The 23,198-nt window shown below is 45.9% G+C and overlaps 1 protein-coding gene across 9 annotated transcripts in view; it reads left to right on the top strand.

The window, feature by feature from the left end:
* The window catches only part of AKAP13 (A-kinase anchoring protein 13), a 315,522-nt gene that overhangs the window by 192,511 nt on the left and 99,813 nt on the right, over positions 1-23,198 (top strand). Inside the window, exon 1 of one of the 9 annotated variants that reach the window (XM_088829676.1) lies at positions 13,101-13,822. The exons of the other annotated variants lie outside the window; for them this stretch is intronic. Within the exon in view, the coding sequence (XP_088685802.1) occupies positions 13,742-13,822 (81 nt within the window). The 5' untranslated portion in view covers positions 13,101-13,741. Of the gene's footprint in view, positions 1-13,100; positions 13,823-23,198 lie in introns of those variants that run through there. 9 annotated transcript variants of the gene reach the window in all.

Below are 23,198 nucleotides of genomic sequence, written 5' to 3'. Positions count from 1 at the left end.
GGCAGGTTAATTCCCCCAGTTCCATTCTTCCTCCTCAAAATTGCTTTGGCTATTCGAGGTTTTTTGTATTTCCATACAAATTGTGAGATTATTCGTTCTAGTTCTGTGAAAAATATTGTTGGTAGCTTGATAGGGATTGCATTGAATGTATAAATTACTTTGGGTAGTATACTCATTTTTACAATATTTATTCTTCCAATCCACGAACACGGTATATTTCTCCATCTATTCGTGTCCTCTTTGATTACTTTCACTAGTGTTTTATAGTTTTCTATGTACAAGTCTTTTGTTTCCTTAGGTAGATATATTCCTAAGTATTTAATTGTTTTCGTTGCAGCAGTGAATGGAATAGTTTCCTTAATTTCTCTTTCTATTTTCTCATTATTAGTGTATAGGAATGCAAGGGATTTCTGTGTGTTGATTTTATATCCTGCAACTTTACTGTAATCATTGATTAGCTCTAGTAGTTTTCTGGTAGAGTCTTTAGGAGACATAGGCATTTAGAACAAAGAGACATAGGCAAAAGAGACATAGGCATTTAGAACAGTCTTTGGGACTCTGTGGGAGAGGGTGAAGGTGGAATGATTGGGGAGAATGGAATTGTAGCATGTATATTATCATAAGTGACCAGTCCAGGTTCGACGCATAAATTTTCCTCTGTTCAAAAAAAAAAAAAAAAAAGAGTACTGGAGTGGCTTGCCATTGTATAATCTTATTCAAAAACACTATCCTCCATTACAGTTGTGTATGTGTGTGTATGTTTGTAGATGCATAGATAAAAGTCTGTAAAATACGCTCCACATTTGCTAACTGCTGTTATCAGCAAGGAGGGAGGCATGGTGTGTATATTTGGGGAAGGGATTGGGATATTTGAGGGGAGCTTTTGTTATCATACTGTACACATGTTGTATTTATTGGCATTTAAAAAATAAAACATTTTTCTGTAAAAAAAGAAAAAGAAAAGGAAGGGAAATTTTAATAGTTTCTCACAACTTAAAAAATTGCACAAGTGATTTTCCTTAGGGCAACAGTCATACCTCCATAACAGAAGGGTTTTATGTCAACTTTCCGTTTGTCACACAGTATTAGAAAGATGTGTACCTCAAGCTTGAAACTGAATGATAGTAATAATGTTTACAGCTTCCTCAAGGATGTTCTGTGTGAAAGTGTTGTTTCTTTTTGTTTTTTGTACTGTGAAGAGGTACAAAGCGCTGATTCACTTTGGTACCTCTGCCTTAATTTGTGCTAAGGCCTGTCAGTGCAAATGTCAATACAGCAAAAGGGCAAATGACATCTTAGGATGACTATGAAAATAGTTTTGACCCCACGGATGCCCTGAAGAGGTCTCCAGGCTCTTGAAGGTTTTGCAGACCACACATTGAGACCCACTGCTCTGGGTCATGTTAGAGATGCTTGCTGAACTTGGTGGTGTGCCTGGGACTTCACAGTCTGGCTCCTCGGATTACTTGGACAGTCCCATCAGCTCTGCTGTTCCACAGGCCAGCTGCCAGCCACGCCAGACTCCTCTCTATCTACCAGGTATTCTGAGTGAAATGCATCCTGGGAACCTCCCTGGGTACTTAGTCTTTGATTCTTTGAGACCCTTCTTGGAAGGGCTGTGTCATTCTGCACCACAGACCTCTTGTGTAGCCTCCTCTTCGCTCTTGGTGGAGCTGCTAGGAACCAAGAAGCCTGGCAGTACCGCCCCTCCTGCCAGGGATGCTCCCTTAGCCATGTTAGGTACCTGCCACAGCGTCCCACATACGATGGGCGTTTATCATGTACGATGCCTGGTGGGCATCTTGAAAGGAGAAGGAACACAGGAAGTAGTTTGACAAGGCATATTTTCTAGTTGATTGACAGTTTTTTTGTAAGTATGACTTCATTGGACTGAAGATTATACTTTACTTATCAACATCTCTCCTTAGGGCACTGTTAAAACCTTAAGTAGTTCCCTTTCTTTTGAAATTTGATTTCCTGTTTTTTTTTTTTTTTCTTTAATTTTTTCTTGATTTCCTATTTCTGTAGCAAATATATTTGAAACCTTTACATTTTGTTAGTGCAGCTTTAAAAGGCTGATTTAATCAGGATGCCAGGAGTTGCAGCTAAAAATTATGTGGAGAATAGCAAGTTTCACATTGATAACCCATTAACACCAGTATTTGGGATTGAACCTCTGCGTAGAATTGAGAGTGACCTTTGTAGTAACACAGAACAGATCAAGGGTTTTCTTAGGATTTATCAGTGTAAGAATGGCATAGAGCCATTAGAATTCAGATCCAGGGAAAGTCTGCTTCTATGAAAGAAAGACAGTAACAGCAAGCCACATTAAACAATTGTGCTCTTCAGAATACTAATGCTTACTGTTGCTTCCCAGGTGGCTCACTGGTCCAAGAATCCACATGTCAGTGCAGGAGACACAGGAGACACAGATTCAGTCCCTGTATAGGAAAGCTCCCCTGGAGAAGTAAATGGCAACCCACTCTAGTATTCCTGCCTGGAAAATCCCATGGACAGAGTCTGGAGGGCTGCAGCCCCTGGGGTCTCAAAAGAGTTGGATAGGACTGAGCAAGTGAGCACGGACGCAGTTCTTGTTATAACGTGTTCACAGGGGAGGCAAAAGAGAAGGGTTAATAATACTCTTATACGTACAGATTGCAGGGACAGACTGAGCAAGCCTTCTGTGTCCCTCCTGCTGAGTGCTGGGAGCTCATGAGATTACCGTAATAGTACTTCATGTTCCTACCTGTTACTTACACTGTCTCCACGGGCTCCCTGATTGGTTAGGTGTGCTATTCTTGACACAGCGCATGGCCAGTCAGTGATGTGCAGTATGCTGAGGCATTAAATTTACATGCACAGACACCCATACACACACATGCACGCGCGCACGCCTGCATACACACATGCATATCTTTGGAGAAAGTATCAAAATGCTTCCATGAAACCTGGTCCTGAATTGACTATTGTGTACATGTATTATGTTTATATATATACATATAAAATACATAGTGGGATACCAGGTGAAAATTATGAACAAATGAAATAACCCCGAATTAATATGTATGTAGATAGACAAATCCCTAGCAGGGATGATCTTACAGAAGCCACCCAAACTGCAGTTGTTCTCAAAAAAATAATTCAGGGTAGGCAGAGGATTCTGTTCTTTTACTTGCTGATTAATTTTTGACGTGTCCCATTTACTGATGAGGTTTAACTAACACCATCTGTTTGTGTTGAGCAAAGCAGACATCCCTTTGATACAAGAGTTCATGTCTCTGTATCAAAAATCCATGAATTATGTAAATTTATGAATAAAGGAGCTTCTGAATATAGGTTGCCTGCCCCAGTTTAATCTGCTTCTGAGAGTGGGTGACCTTCCCTGAAAGTTCCTCTTCAGACAGAGAGGTAGATACTGTTTCGTTCACATAGGAACTGTTTGTTGAATGCTCAGTAAGCCCAAGAACCTATAGGAAAGCCCAAGTAAACAGATTTCCTGGTCCAAGAAACTTGTACCGCAGGTTGCCAGAAAACGCTGATAATCAGTGTGTGGGTGACTTAAGTGTGGTAGGAGGGCTAGCACAGTTCTGATAGAGCTGGAGGAAGGACAGGCCAGTTTTTTGACTGAGGTGTTCAGTGGAGGCATCGGGCTGTGATCGCACTTGAAGGCGTCTTCTGACCGGTGTTGCTTCCGTGGGGAGGAGCATGGACTTGAGGCAGGTGGGTGTCGCATCTCACTGAGCACAGGGGGCGAGTCTTCGGGGGCAGGTGAGGGGAGAGGCCCTCGAGGCTGGCGTGGTCCTCAGCTTTCCTCCCAGTCTCCTCCGAGAGCCACGTGCTCTCTGTCCCAGCGGTCACTGGTATTTTGGCTGTCTGGAGGGGGACTCTTCAGGGACATTTTCAGTTCAGTCCAAATTGGGCACTTGGGGATTGGCCAGGAAAAAACATCTATAAATATCTGTCTTTTTCTTCTTTCCCTTACCCTCACATGAAGAGGCTTTTTTTTTTTCCCCCAAAGCTAACTCTTCGATCTGGGTTTCCAGTCCTGTCTTGACCTTAAAGTTTACAGAACCGCTTCTCCCTAAAACCACTCGGCATTCAGGTTCGATGGTGAGAAGTTCCTTTAGTCTTAGCTTCCGGGGCAGCACCCTACCTTCTCCACTTAGCAGAGGAATGGAAGCCTGACTTTTCCCTCTGGTCTGCTGTCTCGTGATGCAGAGTGTTTTCAGAGGGAGCGCAGTGATCTGAATCACAGCGGAAGCGCTGTGCTCTTTCAGTGCTGACTTAGAGTGGGGTGTTCGGTTACATGCTTTTCCCGTGTGCGCCCTTCTGTTTGATGCTCACTTGCTAAGTCGTGTCTGCCCCTTTGTGATCCCCGAACTGCAGCGCGTCAGACTCCGCTCTCCTTCACTGTCGGCTGCAGTCACTTGAACTCACGTCCGTTGAGTTGATGGTGCCATCAGCCATCTCGTCCTCTGCCTCTCCCTCCTCTTCCTGCCCTCAATCTTGCCCAGCATCAGGGTCTTTTCCAGTGAGTCGACTCTTCTTGGCACCAGGTGGCAACGTATTGGAGCTTCAGCATCAGCCCTTCCAGTGAATATTCAGGGTTGATTTCCCTTAAAATTGACTGATTTGATCTTCTTGCCCAGGGGTCTCTCCAGAGTCTTCTCCAGCACCACAATTTGAAGGCATCAATTGTAAGCTGACTTAGATGCCTCCTTAAAAAAATAAGGCAAAGATGCAATGATAATAAAAATAAAACTATCATAGCAACTAATACTTACATAGTATTCATGCCACAGGCATGAATATACAAAATAACTTGTGTGTATTCTTTTTTTACTGTATGTCTTTTTATTATTTTTATCTCCCGTCAGTAGTGTTAAAAAGTAGGTTTTCTTCTTGGAGGGTTTTTCTCTTTTCCCTTTGTTTTGTCTTTTCGACAGTTGATATAAAAAGCAAGTTATACTTCTTCATTTTTTTGGAAGGCATGACTGTACTGTGTGTTTGCCTGGGAGGGCCAAGGGACATTGTCCATGGGAAGCTGAGTCACTTTTTGGCTCGTCTGACTGACTCTGCTGGAGCTGTTCTTCATTCTGTGAAGTGAAAAATAAGAATAAGTCAAGTGATTTCCTAAAGTGACACATTTTCGTTTTATGTGGGATTCAGACTTTTCCTAAAGGTATGATTATTTTGAGCACCAGTTTTCATGTCTGGCCAGGACTTCTATCCTTTAAGTGTAAAAACTCTTCCAGATGCTCACCTTTTGTGTATGTTAACACTGACCAAGACTTCTTCTCTCGCTTACTAACTAAGTCTGGTCAGCCTTTTGAAAAGTCCTAGGATTATGATTGTGGCAGGAAATGGATATATAATCAGTTTTTCCTCTAGTCCTCAGATGTCTCGGACCAGTTTTGGAGAGACTGGGAGAGATTTAAGGAGTACTCCATTGCCCTCAGCATTCTGCTTAGAGAGCAGCGTGCAGCCGCAAGGAGGAACCCAGGATGGAACTTGTAACACCAGTGCAATCTAAGGACAGCATGGTTCACAGCACAGAGTTACAAGGAGAGTTAGAGTTGGCAGAGAGCGTGACTGTTAATAGAAATGTGGGAAGGCAGAGAGACCAGGTAGGGAATTACAGAAGCCACAGTTGTCCTAAGAACCAGGGTCACTGAAGTATGAAGAACCCTCGCATCCTAGTTGTGGAACCTCGAGAGACCAACTGTTTACTCATCTTGAGGACTGACAGCAAACAAGGTTTGGATAAGGATCATGGCATGGTATCCCCACAAGCAGGAGATTTGATGAGGCCAGAGACTCGCACAGATTTTCTGAATTATAGCGCAAATTGTGCTGCTTCCATCCTGTAACTTCTTTGGTGGCTCCCTGTTGCCTCTGAGTAGCATCTCGACTCTTTAGCAGGCGTTGCATGCTTCTGTAATCTAGGCTGTTGATGCTTGTCCAGACCAGTGTCATAGCACTGTCTTGAGTCCGATGCAGCTAACGGATGGCTTGCCAGTCCTCGGTCATACCTGCCACACATCAGCACTTGGACCTTCAATCTCTGTCTGCATCGGGGTTGCCTGCCTCCTCCCTCCCTTTTTCTGTCTTTCTGTCCCTTCATGTTAAACTACCACCTTCATGAAACTTTTCTGCCTGCTTAGCTCAGCCAGACTCCTTACTCCTCGCTGAAATCCCGCATGACATTTGCACTGCCCAAGTTTTCTCATACGTCAGTCCATGCCACGGTCCCTGGTGTGTTTCCTTCAGGTCCCAAAAGTGTCTCATCCATCTTGACGTCTCTCCTGACACCTCACAGAGCCCTGCAACTTCAGCTGATACTTAAGTATTGTCGAACGGATCAATAATCTTGGCTGATGTTAGCTAGTCGGCTGCTAGTTGGCCGTGACACGCTGGTGATGACATTGTCCCTTGGGAAGTTATGTCTGCAGTTGCCAGTGCTTTTCCCTGACCTCATTGCCTTTGTCTTATGGAATGAGATCTGTTCTTATTTTCATAGATGATCATATGGAAAGGGAGTTTCTCAGTTGTTGGCCGTTCCCTTCTGTTTCCATTTCCTTGCCAAACACCGTCCACCCTGCTCTCTCCTCAAGCTGTAGCCTTTGTTCATATTCCTGACCAAGACGCAGTGTGTGCACTCAAGGGCTCTCCTTCGGTCTCTGACACAATCTGGCGGACAGAACCGAAATAACGGGCGTAGAACTCACCTCGTGTCAGCGGTCCTTTTCCTCTGCTGATGCTTCGTTTCCTTCTCAGAAAGGTTTTTACACACTAAAGTGTTTATTCCCAGGTTAGCCATCCTGTAGCAGCCATTCTTTAAGGATTCACTGAGGCACTTTGTCTGAAGAGTAAGATGTCTCATGAGATAACCAGAAGAAGTGGAGTATATGACAGAACTTAAAATTTCCCCTGTGAAATGGTAGAAATTCAAAAGAAATTGCAGTTCAGCCTTCCTCACTCCACTACGGCCCCAGAACTTGCCCTCCCCACCCAGGGTCCACAGAGCATCCACAGAGCAAAAGCCAGCTCTCTTACGACCTGACTTTTTCACGGCATCGGGCTCTGTTTACCACTCTTGCTCTCTGGCTCCTCGATGTCACATCTCTGTGTTGATTTCCATCGTCAGCCGTTCTCCCACGCCCCAGACACAGACGCTGATGTTCCATTTGAAGACAGATGCGCTTGCGGTAGCCTGGGAGTCCTCTATTTGGGCACTTCTCACACACGTTGTTTTTAGTATTTAATGTCCGTCTGGTTCTCTCTATTATATTCTGAGCGCCAAGCATAGGTGTTCAGTGAATATTTGTCTCATGATTGAACTAATTGCAAAAAGCTTGTTGAAGATTCAGGACAGTGACTCGTGAGACGTTGTAGCAATCACAACAGTATTCCTCCATGTAGAATTTGTTGGTTGTTTAAATGGTTATTGATACTAAACTTGCCATTTTGGGCATCCGTAGCAGTCTAGGTTTTTAAAATACTGATGTATTTTAAAGCCATATTCTTTGGGACACTTTGAAAATTCTAAAAAAATTAAATGCTTACAAAATACCTAGTACACTTTAAAGAGGAAAATGTATAAAGTGGGGTTTACAGTAAAATCACGTGATTATAGTATGAAAGAGACCTGTTTTGGTATGTCCAACGAGAAGGTATGGGAGGCGACTTCGCCGCGAGCTTACATTCGTCTAGCAGCGTGGTATGTCTGTTGAAAAGAAAGGCAGTTTGATCTTAGTCGTCCCAGTGTACTCGGTACCAGGGGGTTTTTGTCTTGGTGTTCGCATCACACGAAGGACACCCACTAACTGAAGGGCCCTCAGTCGGGTACCCTGTGGCATGGGGAACAGTTGTGGGACCCACGAGCCAGAGGAGAAGCTTTCAGGAGGGTGGTGAGTCATGAGTATCTTCAGATCTCATTTAGAAGCTGCCATAAGAAGTAACTTATGTTTGTTCCCAAGAGGAAAACAGAGCAGTACAGCCACTCATTCTGAAGGAGACCTGGAGACCAGTTGTCAGTAAAACTCTTCATCTCTATGTTGGATGTGTGTGTTCTGATTTTTATAACATTAACACAATGAGAAGCTATTTTAAAAAATTAAACATCAAATATTAAAATGATGGCAAAGAAGTTGAGTCCATTTAGTGTAATAACACACTTTTTCTACCAGTACTTTCTAAAATTAGGAACCATTTGTCATTTTTATTGAAAAAATAGTCTTTTTCTGTCCTTTTTCGTTTCTGTAAAATCAGATGTAAGAATGCCAATGATTAAAAAAAAGAATGCCAGTGATAAGAGAAGTGAGTTCTAGTTTTGTTTCCTGAAATTTTAACTTATGTTTTCTCCCTGAGAGTTCTTTCTTTCAGTTTAGGGGGATTACTCAAGACAAAATAAGATGCATATGGAAAGAAAGATTTCTCAAATGGAATTTAATGCAGACTCATTAGTTGTGTGACCTCGTTGTTGTTTAGTTGCTAAGTCGTGTCCAACTGTTTGCGACCCCGTGGACTTTAGTTCACCAGGCTCCTCTGTCCATGAGATGGATGTTCCAGGCAAGAATACTAGAGTGGGTTGCCATTTCCTTCTGCAGAGGATCTTCCTGACCCAGGGATCAAACCTGCATCTCCTGCATTGGTAGGTGGATTCTTTACCACTGAGGCACCAGGGAAGTCCACATAACCAGATACACCCGACTTGGTGGTACTTTTCTGCATCTGTAAAGTGGACAGTGAGATTTCACCCTTTAGCTTTTTATGAAGAATAAACGAAATGGTACATGTGGGCACACATGGCATACAGGAAGCACTCAGTAAATGTTATTAATGCATCTTGCCTCCAGAAGACCTGTCCTAGAGGTTAAATGGTCCTGTCACCACTTTTCCAGACGAAATCTGATCTGGCTGTTTGCCTTTCTACCCTCCTCCTTCCTTTTCAATCACCAAACTGCTGGTAATTTTAGTAAAATTTAACATTGTGTGCTTGTTCCATGAGACCTGTTTTCCTGCGAGGCGCACAGGCTGGTGAAGAGATGTTTTAAAGCTCTGTCTTGCTCTCTTCCATCTTAATTGCTTCTTGCTGCTGCCATCAGCTAACTCGTGTTCAGGTTTCTTCTTGGAAAAGGTGAGAAAGGATTAAAGTAGAGGGACTGCCAGGTAGAATTGCTGGTTGGCTGGTTGCTGCCCTACAGGTATTCCTATTCCCCTTTACTCTTAACCTTCCTGCAACTTCCAGAGCTGGGCGTGGAAGAAATGCAGGGGAGGGGGCCTCAGGCCTCGCTCTCCAGGATCAGCAGCGCCTGATCAAACACCTAAACTGAAATGGAAAAGGAAATCCTTTGTGGGCGCAGCGCAGTTGCTGTAAATCCTTCTCATCTTCTCTCAAATATTCAGGTATCTTCTATGAAGCAGACTTAGTTTAAGCAGACTGGAGTTGCTCAAGTGGAAGCTGTTAATAAGAAAAAACAATGTAAATGTTTTATCTGTATTTTAGTAAATTTTGCCATCAACAAGTTTGTAGCTCTTGATGACTATTTTTAAATTAATGAAATCATAGATTCATGAAAATTGACGACTCTGCTAGTCATTTCCTTCCTTTTCATTTCATGTGAAAAGTGGAGGTGGAAAATATAATTATGCAAGAATACACTGTTTTCTACAACAGGTTTTGAGAGAACTTCTCAATTCCTTTTCTTTCTCCGCTGCACCCACATGCTATGAGTTAAATGGCAAGTGATAAAGATTTGTTAGTCTCAGGCTGACCATATCAGATCAAGAAGGAACTTCAGATATGACCTAGTGTCCAGCCCTTCTCACTCCCCAGTTCTGGAAACCTAGGCCCAGGCGTCTGTCTGAGATGTGGCAGACCTAGGGATGGAAGGAACCTCTGATTTTCACCTTGTGCTCCTTGCAGAGGCGAAATTGATCATTGGTGTGTCTTCCAGCCAGTGACATGCTACTGCTGTTTGTTCAAACTTTGAGGTTGCAGAACAGATGTTTCGGTGGCAGTAGACACCCCGCCCTCCGACCACAGTGCTTACTGGCCTTGTTCTGTTTGGGTCTTCAGTACACCCACTAGACAGTGTTCTGTTTCAGAAACTTTGCTATGGGGCTTCAGGTAGGGTTGTGCCCTCACTAAAAAGCAGCCAGATAGCACTGACCCATAAGAACGCTTAAATAATTTGGATAAGTGTTAGATCTTAGAATTAAATATCGAGGGAAAATTTAACTCATGAATAGAAACGATCTAGTTAAAGTAAAATTCATAAAAATATTTTTATACTTTGTTTTCTGGACTCTTTAATAAGATACATCAGGCCTGTGGTATGAACAGACTTTTAGCACTGGTTGCTTCTATTGAAGAATGTAGGCCTCCTTGTTTGAGTTTGAGTAAGCTCTGGAAGTTGGTGATGGTTAGGGAAGCCTGGCGAGCTGCAGTCCGTGGGGCGGCAAAGAGTCGGACAGGACTGAGCGACTGCACTGAGCTGAGGCCGCCTTGTTGTGGCTGGGGTGTGGGATGGGGGCACAGAGAGAAGGGAGATGTGAGTGATCTTGGGAGTGATCATTGTGAACGAGGTTGTGAATAGTAAACATACTTTATTCTTTAAGTTCCCAAAATTAAAGGAAGAGAGACATATCCTCAAAACGAAGCTTCATAGGTCTCAGCTTTGGTTTGGAAATAAAATGATTGGTTTCTGAGTTTCAAAATCCTAACAGAATAACCGCTCAGCAGTTCCAGATGTTTTTGATAAAAACTTGGAATTGTCAGATCAACAGCGAAAGCGCAGGACCGCAGACTCTGTCTTCTGTGGCGAGTATCGAACAGATCCAGAGGGACAGCAAAGCAGACTCGTGTTCCCCACCCAGGGCGTGTGTTCCCTACCCAGAGGATTTGTCCTCCAAGAAGGAACAGAACACGCAATTACAGTTCCAAATCCTCTTAACATGTTTATGTGTACCGAGCAACTAGGAAGTCTCAATTTCCAGCCTGCAGTGCAAAGCCAGCATCTCAGCAGAAATTAAAAAGAAAAAAATTAAACTGTCTCAAAACCATAACCTGGGCCATTTCAGACAGTTGTACTACTGTGAAACAGATTTCTTTTAAATTTCTTGAAGACAGAAATTTTGTTGTTTCTTTTGTTTGCCTTTGTTGCAAGGCAGTATACATGCAGATAACACAAAATGCAGAGTATCTGTTCAATCAGTGCAGATTAGCTGCATTGAAGTCAGTAGTTAGACAAGACTGGGAATAGCAAGGCTGTATGGTGATTAAAGCATCTATGATCCCTAGGGAGAAGCCTGGGACCCTTGGAAGCAGGAAACATTTGATTCTAATTAAAACAGAAGGGAGCGGCAGCGGGGAATAAACCATGTTGAGGACAGCGGGGAGGCAGCTCTGTCTTTCTGTGGGGAGGAGGGAGAGTTGTGAGTGACAGCTTGGTGAAAGTTCGTACAGAAAAGATAATAAACCATCCATTTTCCCCTGCACCAAAACCTAAAGGACCTTTCCATTCGTATCCTCGACCACATAGTTTTCAAAGTTGCCGTTAGTCACCGGCCAGGTTCCCACCCTTTGGGTGAGCCTGCATTAGAACTTTATTTACATCTTTCTTCTCTCTCCAGTCGTCTGTTTTCCATCGTCACTCTCATGAAAAGCAACATCTGGTTCACTGTCCACGTTAGCGTCACAGCACGATGCTCGCTGTGGGCGTTTGGGGAAGGGGAGGGCCCATCCACCCCACCCCGTGGATGAGACTGGGATGGACGGGCTGCAGGCTCTGAGCTGGTTGAGCCACAGTTGCCGCATGTCCGGGGGAACAGGGAGGTGTGTCCTAGCGGGGTTCACTGCCTCGCTCTCCTCTGAGCTGGTCAGCCACTTGACAGCCTGGCCAGAGAACGTGGTGACTCACCGGCCCATCTCTGCCTCTTTTATTGCTCCTGGAAAGCCTCCCCATCAGCTCTGTTGGTGATATTGATGGAAATTTCGGTATTAAATCTCTTCTCCTTTCGCTTGTGGCGTTGGAGCCCCCTCACCCACACTGGCAAGGCCAAGCCAAGGACTCCTCCTGTGGCCCCTGAGGGAAACGTCAGCAGCCTGACTCCCTAGAAGGAGAACATCCTTTCAGTTTTTCCATCTCCTCCCCTCCTCCCACCACCCTGCTGTGTCCTCCTCAATTCTTTCCCTTTCTTTCCTCCTCTCTCTCCTAGATCTTTTCTGACACCAGCGAGAAGACGAGTTCTGGAGCAGGTCTGCCTCTGATGATTGTGGCTAGGGTGGGGCCGGAGAGCTCCTGGGTGCCAAGAGGGCGGGCGTGTGGAGTGATGGAGCCCCACGCAGGCTCACGAGAGTGGGAGAAGCCCCGTCCAGGGGCTCCTCTTGGTCCCATGCAGCGCGGCTGACACACGTGCCCGCGCACCAATTCCTTCTCATCTCCTTTTCACTTGGCTTCAAAGCACCCCTCCTACCCACCCACCCCCATCACTCCCTCTCTGCAAAAAAAAGAGAGAGAAAAACCTAACTGACCTCTTGATCTCTAAGCCTTGCCGGCCACTTCCGTAAGCCCTTGTGGATCCTGGAGACATGTCCCTGAAGTCTCAGGCTAGCATTTTTCTCACGTTAAATCACTGGTTTGTGCCTGGCAGGGCGCTGCAGTGCGCGCCAGGGTAGTGGCCTCTTCCCTGACTTCGCGGGACAGAGACGTGTGTCGTGCTCGCCTGCGGTGTGCAGGGTGCCACCCCCTCCCTCCATCCCCACGCTGCCCCGACCTCTGGGGGTGCCCTGCAGAGCCTGTTTCATAGGAAGCGGCCCGAGAGGAGGAGGAGGAGGAGGAGGAAGCCGGCTGGAAAAGGAAGCCTTGTTTATCTCCTCTTCGTCTGGGGATGAATCATTTTCCCAGCACTGCCTTTGGGTTTTCAAGCCTCGGAGGCTGCTGGTGCTGAGCCGAAAGGGCCAGTCGTGACGTTCCTGAGGGAGGGAGGGGAGAGGGGCCTGCGCCCCAGGAGGGAGGGAGCAAGGGGGAGTGGGGGGGAGGAGTGGGCTTTTTTTTTTTCCTTCCTGCTTTCACTCCGCTGTCATTAGACTTTTCAGCTGAAATCAGAACCAAGCCCTACTGCCTGGCGAGTGAGAGGCTGACTAGAGACTCTTTCTCTGAACAGAATCTCAGAATTTCAGTTCGCTTGCTTTTTTGTTTTTTTAAGCAAGAAGAGATTTTCATGAGAAAATTTTGTCCCGCCATCCCTGCGAAGTAGAGCTGTCTTCCCTTCTTCTCTGCTTGTCTTTTCCCAACAAGGTACATACTGGATTTTTTCTTGCCTGCTCTGGGCTGTTCCCCGCCACGTGCGTCGGCCGGCATGCGTAGCCTGTTAAGCCTTCATTTTTCTCCTGGAGTTATCGCCCGTGATGGAAACGGTCTGTGCTTCTCTCTCCGTCGAGATCTGACTAAAGTATAGCATCAAGGGGCGATTACTGTGGATACTGTGAGTTGTGTGTGCATCACGCCGGGGCTCAGGCACTGCCAGGAAGTTCTCCATCCGGTGAGGGACTTGGGGTCCTGCGTGGTTTGACCCCCTCGAGGTTTTCTTCATAGAGGAGTCCAGACGGCAGAAACCCCCTCCCGCTCCCCGTGAGAGGTGCAGACCTGGCGGCTTGCGGGAGCACCCTGAACCCCCCGGGTTACAGTGGGTCCCGCTGCTGCGTCTCCTGTCCTCTCTTCTGCATTTGGACAAAATGTATGAACGGCACAAGCGGCGCTACAGCCTGTGTGACATCTCCAAGGTGGACAGGACTGTGGACGTGGTACTGCTGAAGGTAAGGGGCCTCGCCACAGCCTCTTTCCATCTCTGAATCCAATACCTGGGTCCCTGGCCACCCTGTATTGGGAGAAAAGCTGAGAGGTGTGTGTGTGTGTACAGTGGTGATTGTGGAGTTGGGTTGGCGATTTTAAGGTTCCTAGCAGAATATCTGACCAGAAACAATGGGGACTTAAGAATCATCGAGTCACTTAGATTTCAGCGTCATTTTACTTGCTTTAAAATGGATTCTTCTGCTCAAGAGAACCTCCTACTCTTGTAAATCACAGGTGGAGAACTTCACCGTCAGTTGTTCTTTTCCAGGGAGGTCTGTGTCCCTCTTTCCCCATCGTCCCCACCCCGGGACCCCGTCTGTAGAGGCATCATTATCTATCAGTCTCTCCCCTTCTGCCTCTGTCTCCTGGTCTGTCTTTTGCCTGAGGTTTTTTTTTTCCCCCTCTGCTCTTTCTGCTGTCTGTACTCACAACTCTTGGGGGGAAGATAGTATTTATTCCCTTTGAAAGCTCTCCACTCGTCTGTTTATCTCAGTGGCACAGTGGCCGGGTTTTGGCTTGGTTTGACTGCTTCACAGGTCTCGCCTCTGACTTAATTGCTGTGTTTGTTTTCTCCCGTTAGTGATGCCGGCTGTCTCGGCAGGATGGGGGCGGGGCCTCTGGACGGCTAATTGCTCACAGAAGGCATCCTTGAGTCTAAAATTAGTAAAAACTCCTCCAGCCATAAGGTGGGAGTCTGGGAATGTTGGACGACTCAGGGAGCACTTTTTGGAAGTTTAGCCATTTTCTGGCAAAGGCAGGGGAAACTGGAAGCCAACCAAGTGCTTCAGAGTTGCCAGAGAACCTCAGTACCTGAGCTGATGAGGGTGTGGAGCCAGCGGGGTGCAGCCACAGTACGAATGTATTGTCCCGGTCGGGGAGGTAGGGGCGCTCTCGCATTGATTGACCAGTTCACTTTATTACTTGAGACTCCCTCATTTTTTCCACTGATCCATTGAGGCCAAGCATGGCTCAGAAAGCTAGACGCAGATGCCAGTGAACTAAGACCACCCTTTGGGACACCAGTGAGGGGCCGGGTGGAGGGGCTGTGATGTGGGGAACTGCCGTCTATCCTCCATAGCCTCTGTCAGCTGGTGCTCTGACTTGCCAGGCCGGGGCTCAGAGCAGTGGGCAACTTGGCATTTTGAACTTGATCCAAGATCTTATTCATGTTAGTTTCTCTGGAATGTGAGCTCCGCTATAAAATCACAGTGATTTTTTTTTTCCTTTCGTTTTTTCCTCCTTTGTTTAGAAGAGTCTAGTTGTTAGGACCTTTACGTGCTTGTCTCGTTATGGTATTGGGCTTCCCAGGTGGCACTAGTGGTAAAGAACCTGCCTGCCAGTGTAGGAGGTGTAAAAGACGAGTGTTCAATCCCTGTGTCGGGAAGATCCTCTGGAGGAGGAAATGGTAACCCACTCCAGTGTTCTTGCCTGAAGAATCACATGGACAGAGGACCCTGGCAGGCTGCAGTCTGTGGGGTCACACAGAGTTGGACGTGACTGTTCCCTGTCTGGGGAAAAAAGGGAAAGAGGGGAGGGAGGATAGAAAGTCTCAGTCTCAGTATCACAGGAATGCGGTGCATTTAAAACCATGCTGAAATACGTAATACTCTCCACTCTCACGGGGCATGAGAGCCCTTAGTAGTGGGGCTAACTCAGCACAGGCTTGCTGCCTTCACAGATGCTGTTTTACAGTTGTAACAGAACACTTTTATATACATTACTTGATTTTGAGATGATTGGTCAGGCAGCAGTGGTCCCTGCACCCCCACCCCAGACTCCTTTTCTTAAGAAGAGTTTGAGGTGTCTCTTGAGCCCGGCTGAGGAACAGGAAAGACTTGAGTGATGTGATTCCCACCACCACCCCCCCCCCCTCCCCCGACAAGGCCACAGCCCGTAAAGGGCATAATTAGTTTTTTCTCTCTCACTCTCTTTTTTTTGGATGTGCCTGTGTTTGTATTCTTCTTTGGGTTTTTTTGCACCATACCGCCTTTACATGACCAAAGAGTTTCAGTAGAAGAAACTTTACTTCTCAGAAAGTAGGCATTTATCACAAATAAGGAAGCACCAAAAGTCCTGAAAATAAGTTATTTCCAGTTTGAGATGAGATGGGCAGCTTTGGTGCTGATTCTTGGCTTTGAAGACAGAGAAGATCACTGAGAGATCTAATGAAAACAGTATTAATGATTTGTTCAGTGTCAGGCGTGGTGCTCGGTCCAAGTGGCACATGGGTCTTCAGAGTTCCCGTATGGCTTAAAGATAGGCAACAGATGGAAACAAAAGGCACACGTTACTGTGAGCGGCTTGATAGAAGTAAACAGTGCACACTATAGGAAGTGCACGTCATGGGAAGACGTTTCAGGTGGGAGATCATTCTGAGGTTCTGACAGTTAAAAACCTGGTGTCCAGAGACTTAGATGATGCTAGTGCTGCACCTAAGGAAGGCATTCTAGAGAGGATTGGCAGAAGCCCTGGGGCGGGGAAGGATGGGGAAGGCCGAAGTGATGGGAGAAAGCTGAGCAGGCTGGGCCTGGAAGAGCTAGGCCTTGACCGCGATCGGGAGGGGTTTGCTTTGCTTGGGTATGTTACTTCTCAACTTATGTTTTCGAAAGATCATTCTGGCACGTGTGAGTCACTTAGGCTGCCATTATGGTAGGCCAGGCGTGATGGAATGGCTTTGTGGTCTCCAGTGGGCAGTCACTTAATCTTTACATCCCTAGTATTTGTTTCATCTTATGGGGAACAAAAACATTTTCGGATAGTCGTTGATTTTCTCACAGCTCATCCTAGGTAATAGGATGCAACCCCAGAAGTGATTCTTTTCAAAGCTCATGTTTTTTCTTAGTCCCCTAGACTTCTTTGAGTTGGCTAACACTTTTATTTCATGAATGTGTATATCTGTATATATATATATATATATATGTATCTTTTAAAGTCTTAACTGCTAAGACTTTTTCAGTATGAAAAGTTGATCTCATGCACTTCTTTCCCAGCGTGGGGATTCCTTCTGCAGCACTTTGAATTCAGATAAGAACCCACCATTGTTAGCAGCCTTTCCCCCACAACTTTTTTTTTTTTATTCATTCAGCAGCGGCCTCCTCACTTATCTTCCATTTTGAATTTCAGTTTTTTAAATCAGTATTTTTTAAAATGTATTATATTGGGTGTGTGTGCTCCTTGAGTTCCCAAGTGACCACGTGCTATGCTCTCACTCCCCTTTTCAGTGGAAGATTGTTTTTTTTTATACGGAGGAGTTTGTGACTTTTTTTAATCTCTTCATTATGTCTAAGCACTCAAAACAGTGTCCCTAATTCGTGTTAAATGCTCAATAAGTTTTGTTAGTTGAATGAATTAATCTGTTAAGATTTGTAAGTATGGGTTCATAAAGCGTCATGGTATGTGAACTGTGCTTAATGTGCTGGGATGGTTGGGGAAAAGAACAGAGAGATGAGCTGTGACATTCATCACAAAATTTGGACCGTCACCCTGTCCTTCTGGCTTCATAACGTTTACAGTTCCATTCCTTCCCACTGGCATCTGAATACTTCACTGTGAATTAACTTGAAAATGCTATCCTCTGTTATGTGTCCCTGCTTTCTGAGACTTACTATGCATTCTGACCCATTCCCTTTGTCAGTTCTGTTCAGTGACTTTCATGGAAGCTCTTCTGCATCAGAGCCTTCCCTTGGGAGTTTTCCCAAGGCTGGGTACACCGGTCTTTATCCTCACATCAGCCATTGTTTCCCATCATCAAACCCAATAGATGCTGAAATCTTACCTCCTTCTTGAATTTTTTTTTCCTGATCATAAAGTAGGTTAATAGTATTCTTGGCTCCTCCAGCCCACTACACACATACATACGTGTCACTCCTCACAGTATCCCCCCGTGCCTGTGTGACTTCTGGCTTCTCACGGTAGGTAAATGGTTAGTAACTATGAATCGTGTGTACAGATGGGATAAGGAAGAATTTGAATCATTGGCAGACACCCTTTGGTATCAACAGGCCCATTTTCCTCAGCATCTTTCAAAAGCTGGTTTCATGTTTTTTGTCTGGGGGTCGCACAGGGCCTTCATTGCAGAAGAGAGCTCTTCTTTGCTTCTGCGGGGTTCTCTAGTTGTGGCGTGTGGGCTCTGTAGTTTGCAGCAGGTCGGCTCAGTAGTTTGTGGTGCCTTAGTTGCCCCTCGGCATGTGGGAATCTTAGTTGCCTGACGAGGGATCACACCCGAGTCCCTTCCATTGGAAGGTGGACTCTTAACCACTGGACCACCAAGGAAGTCCCTCTAAAGCCTATGCAAGTTGGTGAGACGAGCCTTTGTCTTAACACAGTTCAGTAGCTAACTCATGATCACATTAAGAGACTGTTCTTAACACAGGAGGACATCACACCGTGTCAGGAACTTGCTGCAAAACTAGCGTGCCAGAGACAAAGAAGTCAGAATCCTAGTTCAGCTGCTGACTTTAATCCAGGGACTGTTTCCGTTTCACTAGTTTTATTGCTTTGGGTACTTGCAAAAATATTGCCTCCTATTAACAATATGATTCTTCCTGTTACTGATGATTCACTGACAGCATACTTTGTAACGAGTATGTCAGAGTAGCAGATGAATGGTGAAAACATTTGCAACCATGTTTTGTGGACACTGAGTGACAATTTGTTCCAGCCGATGACCCCCTTCCCATCCATGATGTTCAGGCAGGCCACCTGGCCTCATTAGCGAGAGCGCAGTAGTTTGTCTGGAAGCCCAGTGTCATCTTCCAGGAAATACACATCCTTTAACAAGTTTACTTGCTCAAAGACACTTCCATGCCGCTTCAAACAAAAGACATGAGGAGGCCCAAGACGACTGAAGGCAACTCTGTCTGTCTGCTCAGTTACAGTCCGATTCCCTGAAAAGACTTGACTCAAGTGTTGGCTTCCCTGTCCAGATGGTGGGGTTTCTGCTTCCTTTTGTTCAGCCTTGTAACTCCAGCTACATCTCCTGAGACATTTGCAGAGGAAGTAAATACAGGCAGTGGCTGGGAAGGCTGGGTGTAACCATGAGCTGTGTTATTAGGATGTTCAAATATAAACAGTAGCAGAAACACTGCCAAGAACAAGGCAGTTCCCTCTCCACTGAAAATATGCACAGCTCTATTTTCTGACTGATGGGAACACAATTTAGGTGTGGTTTAGATCATTCCAAGGGACCCGAGGCTTCATGATAGGCATGAAAAATTACCAGCATGGTCAACAGTTTTTTTGAATTAACTTCTCCCATCCCATGCTCCATATGCACTGTAACTCACCAGAGCTTTGGATGCTCGGTACCTGTAATGTCCACAGTCTGATTGCCGTGGAGATACAACATGGACAGAGGACTGAGTTTGTTTTAGCTAAAGAATCGCAAATGGAGTCAGAGCCAGAAGGTGGTTTTGGGTGGCTTATTCCTCCAAAAGATGTGGATATTTAATGGCGCAGTCTCTGTTTTCCTCATTTCCACCTGCTTACTAAACAAAATTTCAGAATCATTTTGATCTACTACTCCTTCTCCTACCCATTTAATCAGTTGCCAATCTTGTATTTTGCTAATAGTTCAAAGATTCCATAGAGCAAAACCTGGATAAAGGGCCTTATTATTGTTCATTATTATCTTTGTTTTCCTTATTAGCAGTCTCAACACTGTTGTTTCTTTCTAGTCCATCTCCTCATTCTGCTGGCAATCAGAATTTCGTGCCAAGCCTAGTTTCAAGATGGCTAATAAGAGTGTCAGTGGTCCAGAGAACCAGTCTGTCATCCAGTAATGTAGAAACCTGGGTCTTAGAGGTCACCTTTTAGAAAAGAGACTCCATGAGAAGAGATGTGTTACCAGGAGTATAATCAGGGCCTGGCACTTCCTCTGGTCTGTAGCAAGCACTCTGAAAATGTCCCAGTGGAGCCACACTGGGTGTATTGCCTTTAAGTTATCTCATTGTGTGAGTGAGAAACAGTGGAGTTGTTGAAAAGTAGACCCAAGATGAGGGCAGATTTATCGGTCACTCCAGTGTTTCTGAAACCAGGCGGGAGTAGGGAGAGAGGGTTTGTAATTCAGTTTCTGCCTCTTAGACGGCTTGCTTGTGTATCCTCAGCGCAGTATTTGTCACACGTGGGTATGATCTGCTTGGGGCTGCTGTCACTGTGTCCAGGATGTGGTCGAAAACGCTGATGCCAGTTTTGACATTCTTTGCACACTCGTGTCTGAGGACTCTGTCCTCTGGTTGCCGGCACTGACGACGATTGGTAGCATCTGGCCCAGATGACCAGCGCTGCCGCCAGCTGTGGGCCGCCTGGCCGCTTTTCTCTGAGCACGCTCGCTTCTCTGGGGCTGCTGCACACTCCCTCTGTTGTTGTGAGGAAATACACAACATAACTTTTACCACGCTTGAGTGTCCAGTTCAGTGGCATTAAGTACGTTCACACTGTCAGGCAGCTGTTCTGTCACCACTGTCCAGAACTTTTTCGTCTTTGCATACTGAAGCTCTGTACTCGATAAACAGTAACTCTTCATTTCCCCCTGCCCCCAGTCCCTGGCGATCACCATTCTATTTTTTTTGGCTCTGGAATTTGACTTCCCTAGGTATCTTATATAAGTGGCATTGCACAGTATTTGTCCTTTCATGACTGGCCTGTTTCACTGAGTATAATGTCTTTGGGGTTTATCCATGTGGAAGCAGGTATCAGAATTCTCTCCTTATTTTAAGGCTGGATACTACTCCATTGCATGTATATACTGCTGCTGCTGCTAAGTCACTTCAGTAGTGTCCGACTCTGTGTGACCCCATAGACGGAAGCCCACCAGGCTCCCCCGTCCCTGGGATTCTCCAGGCAAGAACACTGGAGTGGGTTGCCATTTCCTTCTCCGATATGTGAAAGTGAAAGTGAAGTCGCTGAGTCGTGTCCGACCCTTAGCGACCCCACGGACTGCAGCCTACCAGGCTCCTCCATCCATGGGATTTTCTAGGCAAGAGTACTGGAGTGGCTTGCCATTTCCTTCTCCGCTGCATGTATATACTACCTTTTGTTTATCCATTCATCTGTTGATGGCCAGTCGGGTTGCTTTCCCCTTTGATCTACTGTGAATAGTGGTGCCGTGAATGTCGATTTATAAATATGAGTACCTACTTTCAGTTCTTTGGGGTATGTACCCAGAAGTGGCATTGCTGGATCATATGGTGATTCTGTTTGAGTTCTGGCGGAACCCCTGCACTGTTTTCCACATTTTCGCATTCCCAAGAGTTTACGTGCACACAGGTTTCAGTTTGTCTGCGTTCTCACCAACACTGGTTATTTTCTGGAGGTTTTTTGTTTTGGAGTGTGTGTGTGGTTTAACTAACAGCCATCCTGATGGGTATGGTGGAGTATCTCACTGGGGTGTTGATTTATTTCATTTCGTGACTGCACACTCACTTCTGTGCTATTTCTGTCTGCACGTAGCCAGCCTTCCCGGTTTCTTTACCTGCAGCTGTGTGTCACCCACACGAGCACCACCAGCAGCGCGTCTTCTCTCCTGGCGCGTCCATTCGGCTCCCACTCCATGTCACATTCTTCTCGCCACCTTTTACTCAAGAGCAGATGAAACTCACTCCAGTCTTTCTCTCAATATCAACAACTTTTAAGCATCTGAAAGACATCTTAACACGTCAGACTCAACATAGTGAAAGAGAAGGCACCGTCACCGTCTCCTCTGGGTTTCCTGTCCTTTTCTAAGTGTGGAGTTTTTCTCTCTCATTTCTGTGGATTCTGCCCCTTGTGCCAGCTCACTGACCTGCTGCTTCCTCTGTGTCCCACTGGGGCCACACGCCCCCAGCCCAGGGACACACCCTGCAGACCGGAGCTGCCTATACTCCTCTTACTGGGCTGTGCCCTGGTTGGTCCATGCTTTCCTTCCTTCCTTGCCTGTAGAAAGGAAAACCTTCTACAGTTTTCCTAGGATAATACCTATTTTTTCACTCCCTCCCCAGTTACATAAGGGGTGAGGGGTTCACCTTGGTGGAGATTCGCTGTTGCCCTATCTCCAATTCTTTCCTCAGTCATACTTCTGGCCACCCTTGGGCTTTTCCTGCTCCTCAAACACTTGTAAGGAGAAGTCTCTGCTCAGAGTTGTGAAGCCACCTCCAGAACCACTGATTGGACGCACACATGCGTGTTTCTGGGAAAGAGCGGTCCCTGGCTTCCCTCAGATGCTTGAAGGAGTCTGTGCCACCAAAGGCCACGAACTCCAGCTCTGAAGTGTCCTGGCAGCCTTGCTCAGCCTCTTTTTTCCATGGCAGGAAGTACTACCCAGTCTGTAGTCCATGGCTGTGGAGTTATTTCATGAGGCTTGATAATCCATGGGCCCATATGGTTATATGCATTGTCCTGGGATGTGGAGGCAGGTTTAACGCTTGACACTTTATAGTTTGTTTATTTTTGGCTGTGCTGGGTGTTCATTGGTGCGCAGGCTTTTCTTTAGTTGGGGGGGCTGCTCTCTAGTTGCGGGTTTCTCACCGCAGTGGCTTCTCTTGTTGCAGAGCGCGGGCTCTAGGGCACGTGGACTTCGGTCCTTGCAGCACGTGGGCTCAGTGCTGGCAGCTCCCAGGCTCTTGAGCACAGGCTCAGTAGTTCTGGCACGTGGACTTGGTTGCTCTACGGCATGTGGGATCGTCCCAGATCAGGGATCAGATCCGGGTCTCCTGCCATTGGCAGGCGGGTTCCTAATCACTGAGCCACCAGGGAAGTCCATCGTTAACATTTTAAATGAATGAAGATTCCTCATACTTTTAAACTGTGGGACGTATTGTGCAAATTGTCACCAGGATCGCGATTCGTCTTTCTCTTGCTTTACCTTGGCACTGTTTCTTGCCTAGAGTGGGTGTGGTACTCCCCAAAAGTTGACTGGCCAGCTGTGCAGTTTAATCAGCAAGGTAGCAATAGGAAGAAGGCTTCTTGGGCTAGATTTACTCACCCTTTCCTGGTGAGGAAGTCTCTGATTTACCTGAAGTCATACTGATTTTCAGTGTAGGTTTTAGTTTGAAGTGTTTATGAGTGAGTCCTGATTCCACAGAAGGAACTAGCTGGAGCTGCATAGCTGTCGGATTTCCTGAGGTTTCCTGGAGTGCTTGGAGGTGGTGAGCCTGCTCAGCACATCATTGGTAATTAACTGTTATTGACTGAAAGCGCAGGCTCCTGAAAGCAGACAAAGAAAGCCAAGACAAACAAACAAAACATTTCTTTCAATTACAGCATTTTGATGTTCCGAAAATTGGCGCCCCCAGTTTCATATTTTAGTTTTCTCATTATAATACTTTATTTTCTAAATATTTTTGTCTAATTTAGGCAGTGACT

The sequence above is a fragment of the Moschus berezovskii genome, chromosome 21 (assembly GCF_049115385.1).
Source record: "Moschus berezovskii isolate FMDL1 chromosome 21, NW_MosBer_1.0, whole genome shotgun sequence".
NCBI lineage: Eukaryota > Metazoa > Chordata > Mammalia > Artiodactyla > Moschidae > Moschus > Moschus berezovskii.
The sequence above is the reverse complement of the archived record's forward strand: the minus strand, read 5'-3'. Positions and strand labels throughout refer to the sequence as shown.